The sequence below is a fragment of the Nilaparvata lugens genome, chromosome 6, assembly GCF_014356525.2.
Source record: "Nilaparvata lugens isolate BPH chromosome 6, ASM1435652v1, whole genome shotgun sequence".
In the NCBI taxonomy this organism is placed as follows: Eukaryota; Metazoa; Arthropoda; class Insecta; order Hemiptera; family Delphacidae; genus Nilaparvata; species Nilaparvata lugens.
In genome coordinates, this window is record NC_052509.1 from 55,250,090 (window position 1) to 55,262,090 (window position 12,001).

At 34.4% G+C, this 12,001-nt stretch overlaps 2 protein-coding genes across 2 annotated transcripts in view; both read left to right on the forward strand.

Moving 5' to 3' along the window:
* The window catches only part of LOC120351972 (transmembrane protease serine 13-like), a 138,594-nt gene extending 129,673 nt beyond the window's left edge, over positions 1 to 8,921 (forward strand). The window contains exon 2 of the mRNA XM_039431285.1: positions 7,580 to 8,921. Coding sequence (XP_039287219.1) covers positions 7,580 to 7,609 — 30 coding nt within the window. The 3' untranslated portion in view covers positions 7,610 to 8,921. The remainder of the gene's footprint in view (positions 1 to 7,579) is intronic.
* Positions 1 to 12,001, forward strand: part of LOC111059395 (Krueppel-like factor 6) — a 511,994-nt gene that overhangs the window by 445,450 nt on the left and 54,543 nt on the right. The window lies entirely within an intron of this gene.

Sequence of the window (12,001 nt, forward strand, 5' to 3'; positions counted from 1 at the left end):
CGTATTTCACATTAAGTTTTTCCTACAGTTACCATTGAATATGAAAAGTGGGTAATTATGGGTAAAATTGCCTGAAATGCATCAAATGTTTTTCTGTGTAATTTTATTATTGATAAAAACCTTAATTTATTGTCAAATGATAAAAATGTTGTCCTTGGTTATAATATCTAATACTAATAATTTGCGCGTTGTGCTTGGTTGCACCTCTGCTCACTATAGCAGCCCAGTCACTGTTACCAACTTCATTTTGATTTTGCTGCACTGTTGCTCCATATAACCTACTAAGTATTTTGCGTTGCCATGTTGCAAATCTGGAGTGCAGAAAAATTTTTCCCGCACTAGAGCGGAAAAGTGATTCTTTGCGTTCTGTAATCAGTGCAGCAATGGCCACTTTTCAACGTAACTGTAGGAAAAGTTCTTTCCTATGCAGCTGTGTGACGCTGGTAGTCTCTCAAATTGTGCCGTTCATACACTATCACCCCAACAAAACAGTAAAAATTGACAATAATCGACAGTAATCGGCTTGAGATAACAGTAAAAGTTGCGACATAAACGCCCTATACCATGGGATATCTACTTACGCTATTGTTTCTCTATGGTTCAGTCAAGCAATCACAATGTATGTGTGATATTATATTGAAGAGTATTCCTGTATTCATAGATATCTCCGATTTATACACATGTTGAAGTGAATGAGAAGATTATTCTGGAAAGTAAACACCGGTGTACCTTCGGTTTATACTTGTAGTTCTGTGAAAAGTAGACCTCGCGCTCAGTAAGTTACATTGACCTGTTGTAATGCTCTCTCGAAAATAATAGATTATTTATCAATTTAAAATGTCTGGAAAAAATCCTAGAAAAATAGAGCTTTCTGACCTATTATACCGTGACGTGTCGTCAAGGAATGTGAGTGTGAGCGCTGTTATCAGGTCTGGCTGCAATTGTCTACAACGTTAGACAATTGTCTACATTTTGAAGATGTTCGATGTTTTTGAACGGGCAGTATTATAGTCAACTGTCTACTAACTTTGATGAAAAGATACATTTTCTAGATGGAAAATGTTCAAATTCTTTACAGAAGCTCAGCTGGGGTGTAATAATGTTGTGTGAGGAGGAATTGGAAATAACGCCAAAGATACGCCCAAAATCAACGTTTTTTGTGTTTTCCAAGTCCTTTCATCAAGTAATAGACAGAAAATGTTTAAATTTGGTACAGAGGTTTAGGGTCTGAAAATTTTGTGATGAGGTAATATTTCATCAAAGATACGCCCAAAATCAGCGTTTTTCCAGCTTTTCCCTCAGCTTTTTTGCGTTTCCTCAGTACTTTGACTTTCTGATGGAATAAAACATGCTCAAATGTAATGCAGGCGAGCGAAGCGAGCCCGCTGATCTCATTTTAGGATGATCCTGTCGGGGGCCAGGGGGCGGAGCCCCCTGGCAAAGACGGATATGGCAAGCGAAGCGAGCCTGACGGCTAGTAATAATATAGTAATACTTATTCTGAAACTAGTACTCTAAGCTCAATCTGTCTTGAATTCAATATAGTAAAACCACCATAGCAGTCTTATGTTTACCTCAATTATTTCATTTAAATTAAAATCTTCTGACTTCCACTTTCATCTCAACAGTAATAATATAAAGCTGAGAAAAACATTATTTCCTTGTAAGCTACCTTTATTGTTCGTTCTTAGCGGCATCTCAGAATTCTCTCAGGTCTGATTTCCCGCGAAGCATCTGCTGATCCCGCATTGTTTAGCACCGGAACTCAGCAACCTCAGTGGAACGGCTTATATTGGAGAATAATTTGCGAAAAACTTTGGTTAACTGTGAAAGGGGTTTCCTGCAGCAAGGATATCAATGCTTGACCTTTGTGATTCGAAGAGGGCGCGCTTTACGTTGTTATCATTGTTGATATACCGCTTCAAACCGGGCTTCATCCCTAATGCCCAGTACAATGCCACGAGTCAATTGTGGGGCAAGAAAAGGAACAGGATGAGATCCTTCAGTCTACTTTCCTTTTTATCCTTTCCAGGCTATCAATACCTAAGGATTTTCTCTTTCTTCCTTCATCCTTCCCCATTCTATTCCATGTACCTCCGGATTGTCTCTTTCTTTAATTCTTTCTCACTTTCTCCAACCTTATACCCTATTCTCTCCCCTGTACCTCCGACTTTTCTCTTTCTCTCATTCTTTCTCACTTTCTCCAACCTCATACCCTATTCTCTTGTATCAAATACTCTTCCCTGTACCTCCTGCTTTCCTCTTTCTTCCATTCTTTCTCACTTTCTCCAACCTTAACTCTATTCTCTTCCCTGTCTTTCTTCCTCCCTTCTTCTATTCTCTCAACTCTCATCAAACTTATTCTCTCCCCAGCCAGCCGGCATCCTATCAAGTAGTGTTGAATCCTCCTCCTCATGAAGCATTCCTCTTTATAGAGAGAATTCTCCAGAGTTTTTGTAAAGCGCTTTCATTTGCAGCCCAGTGTCTCAGTCTCTAGACCACGAGGTGGGTGTTATTGTATTGGTTTCCTTGTGTCAAATAGAAGCAGCCTTGTCGCTCTCGGAAAAGAATTGAAACTAGTTGTACGCCCCATTGTTATCTGTTTCATTCATTCGTTGAAGAGGTTTCACGAGCTTCATTCAAGATAGCTTTTCTTGGAGTTCATTGATAGCTTGTGGAATTCATTAAAAATGTAAACAAGGGGAATGTGTTCAATATTGAAATTGAACATAATACACCAGTAGTTCTGTGAACAGTAGACCTCGCGCAGTTATAAATCACAGTCTCAATAATTATTTTCTTAGTCTATATTGTGTAAATTAATCTATAATTTTGCTGTATTGTAAGCTATTGTATATAAGTGTATATGTCAGTATATATTGTAATCTACATAAATAAAGTACTCAATCAATCAATCAATCTCCTATAATACTGTCCATCAGAGTAAATTCTGTACTGTCCTGTCGTGTCGGCGAGATATCGGTGTATAAACGACTAATGGCTGTTTGGGTTGTTGTATCGACAATGCTAATAATTTGATGTAAATTGTGATCGAAAGCTTACTGAGTTGAAAGCAGAGAAACGTCGGGAGAAAATACTATGCTACTTCAAGTTATCAGTTGCATACCTCACTGCATACAATTAATAGTCCACACAACAGCTGTTTTTTCACTAAGTTACATTGAGATATTATTCAATTGCATGCGTCTTTGCATGCAATTTATAATCCACTCGACATCTGATTTATGATGAATAATTCTATAGTCTGATTTTCACTCTAATATTGGCGTATGGAGGAGGCTTCTCTTCCTTTTATATTATCCTTGAAATAAAAAATTCCCAAAAACCTCGTATATACGTTGACGCGCAATTCAAAAAGGAACATTCCTGTCAAAATTCATGAGAATCTATAACCGCGTTTCGCCGTAAATGCGGAACATATAAACATAAAAGAATAAGAACATATAAACATAAAGAGAAATGCAAATCCGTCGACTTGAATCTTAGACCTCTCTTCGCTCGGTCAATTTATACTCAAAAAATTTATACTCGGTCAATTTATTACAGTATGTGTTAATACTTCAATGAAAGTACAGTTAAACGTATCAACTGTTTATTGATAATTCAATATGTATCATTCTCATGCAGTATGTAAACGAATTTCAACATTTAACAGGTAACATAAATTGTTAACATAACGGCGGAACGCGGTAATAGACTCTCATGAAATTTGACAGGTATGTTCATTTTAAATTGCGCGCCGACGTATATACGAGGTTTTTGGAAATTTTGTATTTCAAGGATAATATAACCATTTACATGAGAGCTATCATGGGATGATATACACTATCTGTGCTGTTGAGAATGTGAAGAGGTGGATATTAAATGGAAACTAACAACTTGATATTGTTGAAACCACTCATTTATTGAAACAAATTGAGATTCCCAGCTGTTACAAAATTATATTAAATTTCCTCTAGTAAACTGAAAGCATGAACATTGAGCAACATGTATATAGTATGGGGGAAGCCCTATGATAAGCCGTTTGCTGTGGACCAATGAAAGTTGAGCTCCACTGTCATTGGCCTAGACTAAATACGCCCAAATATTCCAACGTCATGATAACTGTTATTATCCGTATCACCCATTTGTTGTAGTTCGGTTCTATGATTCTCTTCATATTTGTTGTTGTTTGAAGGATCTCATGTATGAGTATGAAAATGAAATATTCATTTTAACACTTAAATTCAGAAAGGATTCATAAACAGATAGAAATTACTAAGAAATTACCGGGCTGAGAAATAATTTTTGAATAGTAGCGCTCATCGAATTTTCATCAAGCTGTTTACCCTGTTGTCAATATCTGCAGTAGCAGAAGTCTTCAGGGTGAATTACAGCATTCAATTTGGATTCTAGTTTGATAATGAATATCGAGGCACCGAGCTTCGCTCGTTATTCATTTGTTGACTTTTGATAAACCGAACACAATTCTTCAAAATGATTGGGGAAGGACTAACATGCACAGCCCAAAACTGTTTCTTCCCCGAATTTATATTTATACACTATAAATAGTCCAGAAAATAGGTTATGTTCCATACACTTGAATTCAGGTTCAATTTTCTGTTCAAATATTTGAAAAGCAAAAAAAAATCTAATTTAGATTATTCACGAATCAAATTAAATAACAAAATAACACTCACTAATCACTTAAAATTGTCAAATAATGATCAACTTCGAAAATTATGATATACTCTAGTTTGGGAGGATTAACAATGTCATATCAACAAATCAGATTATTTTGATCAAGTCGATCAAATTGTCTAGCTAGATAAAATTTCTTGCTTATTGGTTATGATTGCACAGCTGGAAATAACTCTGTGTCTCTCCCACATAGGCACATGCATCTTCTGTTATCGAGAGACGACAAATTCATCATCTGTTTTCCAAGGATCAATTATCATTTTAATGTCGTTCAGCGAGTTTTCCCAAGGATGAGACCTAGTCCAATCGAATTTTTATATCATAAACCTACTAATTTCAAGTTTCATTGTTTACATCAGCAATACAACAAAATAAAAAAAAAAACATCTCATCAGGTACCTATAACTAACAATATTCAAAGATACTAGGCACTTCTGAAAGGTTAATTTGGCACTATATCATAGTGTATCAATAATACAGTAGAAATTAACTTTAAACTCATAAGTACAACTCATATCAACATTTTGGAATAATGTTCCAAATTTCGTGAAAATCGTTAAAGCCGTTTTCGAGATCCGTTGAACATAAATAATCATATAAATATCCAGATAATCAGATATAAAAATAGCCAGATATATTTATAGAAATCGCTTGATTAATATAATAGGATAATGGATTTATGAACAATACTTGAAATTTGGGAAATAACATGATCAGTAACGATGAAGGGAAAATAAGAGAGATACACACATGGCCCTAATTTACTTAGGTTAGCATAAGCATGGCACGTTCACATTGCCTTAGTAAATCACCGTCGCGAACCTTAAAGGATCCTCAACCCTTCCGAAAAGTATTTTTGCGTGCATTGGCACGCACCAAGGGTTGATAAGAAGGGTTGTGCCCGAGGCTAATGTCTGTAATGAAGAAGGGTGGTCAGAAGAAAAGACGGCTTAGCAGGGTTGTTTCTTGTCTGGACCTGGAGGCAGTCCTCACCAGTTCATTATCCCTTGTCAGGACCCTTAAAACAGGGCCACATTTGGTTTTGACCAGTACTGCAAGTTTATGCCCTATGATTTATTGCTACGTCTCAAGTTTAATACATTTATTGCAATACGTTTCTCAGATATTTTTTAGAAAAAAAAACTTCTGTCACGTCTTAGAAGATTGAGTGCTACGTTTAATCCTTTTTAAATTAATTAATGAATAAATCTATTTATTTATCACATTGTGTACAAGTACTTGACATGAGGCTCATGCCCAAAACTGTCCCATTTCCAATTTATTGACCGAGCGAATTGAGGTCTAAGATCCAAGTCGACGGTTTGGCATTTCTCTTAATGTTTAAATTTTTAAATGTTTGAATGTTTAAATCTTTAAATGTTTATATGTTGCGCATTTACGGCGAAACGCGGTAATAGATTTTCATGGAACAGGTATGTTCCTTTTTCAATTGCGCGTCGACGTATATACAAGGTTTTTGGAAATTTTGCTTTTCGAGGATAATATGAAAGGAAAAAGGAGCTTTCTTCATACGCCAATATTAGAGTAAAAATCAGACTGAAGAATTATTCATCATAAGTGATTACACAGATGTGTGGAGAAGCCAGTCTATTGCTGTATTTCCCATAAGGTCTATAGTTTCAATCAGGTACTTGTGGATGATAATACTGCGTGAGGTCTACTGTTCACAGAACAACTAGTACTGTACTGTACAAATTAAAATGTTGGTTATGTCACTTTCACTTTTCAAAATACAAATTCACGCTCTTCAATACTCAGATAAACGAGTGAATTTGGAATCAAATAGATACTTTTAGAGTCTGAAATCAGAAAATCTAGAATAGTAACTTTGTAATTATTCAAAAAGTCTAAATTTTTAATGAAACTAGAAATTTTTGAGCTAAAAAATTCACACTTTATATGCGGATGATGTCCACATGTGCGTGGTTAATGGAAAGTGCGTTAGTCAATATTGATGAATGAAAGAACAAGACGTTTATATTGTCAATACCACTTTATTTATTCAAAAATTTATTCATATTAAAGAACTAGGTTAAATAATTGATGAATGATCAAATGTCCATGCCATCGGTGGGATTCGAACCCACGAGCCAGGCGGTTCTCGCTGACCAAAATTTTTAACGATTCTTACCAATAGACCAACCCAGTCGGTATGCTTATAAATCACTTGTATATTTGTCTTTGTTTATTATTGTCCATTTTTCATCAAATTCAATAAACAAGGTATCGAAGAGTATTATATCATAGAGAAACAATAGCGTGAGAAACAATGGCGTTTATGTCGCAACTTTTACTGTTATCTCAAGCCGATTACTGTCGATTATTGTCGATTTTTATTGTTTTGTTGGGGTGAGAGTGTATGAACGGCACAATATGAGAGACTACCAGCGTCACACAGCTTCACGGGAAAGAGCTACGTGCACTATCGGCTTGAGATAACAGTAAAAGTTGTGACATAAACGCCCTATGTCATCACTTTGAATATGATAATAATTTTATCCAAAGCCTTTCAACATGCAACTCGAATCAGAATGATTTGGATGATAATGACTTTGATAATAGAATCTGATGATTTAATCCTGTGCAAAGGCCTAGTTCTTCCAGTAAATTACTTTAGTTCTCCGTACTTTAAGAGTGTAAGTTTTAAGTTTTGTACTTTAAGCCCGGTATCGTATACTATGATTGAGTGTTTTTATTTTGTTTGCTCACTATCGAACCGAATTCTATCATTGTTATACTATTGTAACAAAATTCTATCATTGTTATATTACTGTAACAAAATTTTATCATTGTTATATTATTGTAACAAAATTCTATCATTGTTATATTATTGTAACAAAATTCTATCTTGTTGCAGGTGAGTTATGGAGGTTTTCGAACTCAATGAGACCAAAATACATAGATTAGTCATCGAATATGTAAGTAGAAATCCATCATGATCAATAGCTAACTCGAACTTGGATGGTTATACTTAACTTTCCCCGGAATCGATTAGGTTTTTCAGGCATAGAATAATTGAAAATTGTTGTGATGAAATCAGTAATGATTGAATCTTTCATGAACTCAATCATTCAAACATTGGAATTTGAATGGTATTTTAATCAGTGGAGCACAGTAAATTAGTTCAACAAAAGCTACTTATATTGTCTACAAAAAGTCAAATAAATAAAACATTTTCCAAATTATAAAATAGTGGTAAATTTTCTATGCTTAGTCAAAGTTTGTGTAATGTTAAAGTTCTATTAAAGAAGAGTTTAATTCAAAGAGTGGAATTTTTCAGTTAATTTTAGCGTTGTGAGCTTCTTACATTGTGAAGGAAAATTATTTAAAAGTCTTGCTGGGTCCCCTGCCGAAAAGTCCTTATATTTATCTAGCTCCATACTTTCTCAAATTCCTTGTCCAAAACTCCGTTCCAATTCACTTTTTTTAAAAATTCGACTGAGTCATTGTCAATATTGTCATAGTCAATAAATGTGACCGGTTCGGTCGACCATGGTCGTAAACCGAATAAAACTGTGTAGGATTTGACAACATATATTATTTGTGTTTTTGTTCTACTACTTTTTTCTCAAAAAATAAATAACTTGGTTACATCTCATAGACATTACATCATCATGGTTGAACGAAGATTGATCGATCACAACACAACCGATTCAACACAATAAATATTTCATACTTTTCGTACAAAAAATAGCTCTCCTATTTTTATCAGTCAACAATACTGCATCCTCCCCAACCGTGTTGACTGGAATTTCACGAATTATTTCCGGTATGATTCGGAACTCGTGAGGCTCGGCTCGCGCGTCTCGACCAGACAGAGAGCGACGTATTTATTTTTGTGTAAATCTGTGACAGAAAAACTGTTTCGCTCTCATGCATGTGTGAACAATAAAAATGAACATTCCAATTGACCACCACCGCATTCATCTGAAATTGCTCGCTTTAGAGCCCTGTGGTTACACCAGATGCTTATCTCCAGTCGTTTCAATTTACTTTTTATTTTTGTTGCTGGAAAAAATGATGAACGTTGCCTTTTTGTTAGAGTGTAACGTGTGGAATGAGCATTTCGAAAATGTTCTGTTCCACTATCCACCCCTCTCAATCAACCCTCACACTCTCTCTCTCATCCGTAACTCAAATACTCTCTCAATTTCTCTCTCTTACATACCCTCTTAATTTATCACTCTCTTCCCACATCTCTCCTACTCTCACTCTATCTTCCTCTCTCACTCACACTCTCTCTCTTTCTCTCCCTCTATCCATTACCCTCTCTATTTGTCTATCACCCTCTCTTACTCACCATTTCACCTCTATCAATCTCTCTCTTTCTCTCACACTCTCACCCCGTCTGCGACTTAAAAACCCTCACAATATTTTACACCGGCCACCAACTCTGCACCATTTCAGAATAGAATTAATTGAGAGACCGAGATATCAACAGCTAGCTCCATAGATTGTTTCTTTGTTGATCTCATCTGGGTAGAATGTGAATTTGATTCCTGATCTATTGTGTACTAGTGAGCTAGAATTATTTGCAGATGGGTATGATTCTATCCGTGATAGAAAGTATTTTCTATTGTTCTTGTATTTTGTTAGCTTTCAACTGGTAATTGTTTTATTTAGATACCGCTTTGAATTGATATTAATAATTTATATTGAATGTTATCATATTAATAATGACACGTATTATTGGAGACACATTGAAATAATTCAGTTAATCATTAAAATATCGGGGCACCGAGCTTCGCTCGTTATTTTTATTTACTGACAAACAGAACACAATTCTCTATAATGATCGTGTTTATATTTCACAGCTGGCTATATTATGTCATCTTATGAATTTCGGGAATGCGATATTTTGATTTTTCACATACTCACTCGCTCACTCACTTTTTTACTATCCACAGCTGTTTCAGCCAAGGATGAATTATCCTTGTAATGTTGTTCAGCGAGTTTTTCCAAGGATGAGACCTAGTGCAATCGAATCTCTATATCATAAACCTACTATGTTCCAAATTCCGTGAAAATCGTAAGAGCCGTTTTCGAGATCCGTTGGATATAAATAAATATAAATAACCAGATATAAAAATACAGAAATTGCTCGCTTAATATAATAGGATATAATATCATAACTATATTCTAGTTACTCTTTTTCAAGACTTCTCAATAAATTCATTTTTCTATTCACTATTTATTATCATGTTTATCTCAAATTAAATGATCCTATTTATTGTGCAACACAACATAATTCCAATTTGAGTCATAGTAGGTCGATCCAAATATTATGTATCCAAGATAGCAGTGCGATAATGTAGATATCAAACAAACAGTCCAAGAGTCATTTATCTCCATAATATCACATGATATTTGTGGTATAATCAATGATACCAAATTGATATAATGATGAGTATTATTCGCTCACTACTAAGAAAATTCGCTCACTAAGAGTATTATTCGCTCACTATTATCCGTTTAGCAAATAGCTAAATTCATCCGAATAGCTTACTTTCATCAATTTCTCAACATATTTACCACAAGAAGTTAAATCGCCATGTGAACTACAATTGCTACTGTGTTAATAATTAGAGAGAGATAATGTTATAAGATCGTTGGGTCATCAAGTTGCCAAATCGTTTTCAACAATTTTGATAAATAATAAAATGTCCGAAAAAATAGGTTATGTTCTTACTGAGGAAATTTAAAGTTTAAAGTTCTGTCCAAGAATATAATTATATTCTTATTGGAGCTCCTAATCCGGTTTGAACGAATGGATTGATCATTGCCAATGACAACTTCATCAAAAACTCACCTCTCTTCATTTTATATATTATTGTATAAAATACTATAATTATAATAATAGAATTATGACATTGGAGGGAGAACTAGGCTGAGCCTGTACTATTTCTCTCCAAAAATTTTAAAAATGTTAATGTTGTCTAAAAGTTAAGGTTATGTAATCACACACTGCTTCATTACTTGATTTTCGGTCCAGGAATGATGATTTAAAATTATGAATTTTGAAGGTTGATTTTATACTCAAAATGAATCACAGAATGTATCACAATAAATTAAAGACTTTAGAAATATTGCACTTATTTAAAAAATTTTAATACAAAATCAAAAACCTACTCACTATTTGTTATTCACAACTGGATAATCTTTTATGAGTGGATGGAAACCAAGGATATATTATTCTGATGTATAATCTTCCATGTGAAATTAGAATGACGCTGGAGTACAAATTGTACCATAGAATAAATAGAATTCAATAATTCAACCAAATTTAATTCACTACCATATTTGAGTGAATACTGGTAAAATTTACCTTTTGGACTACATTGTCATTTAAATTTGAGGAAAAGTAGAAGCTGAGCTTATTTTCCCTCTTCTAGATTATGACATATTTGATCATAGATCATTATTGACCGCGCGAAGTGAGGTCTGAGATTCAAGTCGACGGTTTGACATTTCTCTTAATGTTTTTATATTGTGCATTTATGGCGCATTTACAATTAAAACACTTTTTTCAAATTTATTTTATTATTTCACAACATTTTTCACTTTTTGTGTAGTTCAGAAGTTGATATTGTAATAATTATTCATATAAAATAAGAAACACTTTTTTTAAATTTATTTTATTATTTCACAACATTTTTCACTTTTTGTGTAGTTGAGAAGTCGGTATTGTGATAATTATTCATTGACCGAGCGAAGTGAGGTCTAAGATTCAAGTCGACGGTTTGGCATTTCTCTAAATGTTAGAATGTTTATATGTTGCGCATTTACGGCGAAACGCGGTAATAGATTTTCATGAAATTTGACAGGTATGTTCCTTTTTTAATTGCGCGTCGACGTATAGTCTATACAAGGTTTTTGGGAATTTTGCATTTCAAGGATACTATAAGAGGAAGAAGTAGTCTCCTTCATACGCCAATATTAGAGTAAAAATCAGACTATAGAATTTATTATTCATCATTAATCAGCTGACAAGTGATTACACAGATGTGTGGAGAAGCCAGTCTATTGCTGTATTCCCATAAGGTCTATAGTTTCAATCAGGTACTTGTGGATGAGAATACTGCGTGAGGTCCACTGTTCACGGAACTACTAGTAATAATTATTGTATTTATAAATGATTGATTGTAAAGAAATAGAACCCAGGATCTTGATGTACAATCTTCGTCTTGTAGAATTGGAATGAGTTTCAAATTAGTGAGGGAGAATAATTTTCTAGTTTCACAGTGAGATCTACGCTGTAACGGCAGCGAGTTAAGATAGT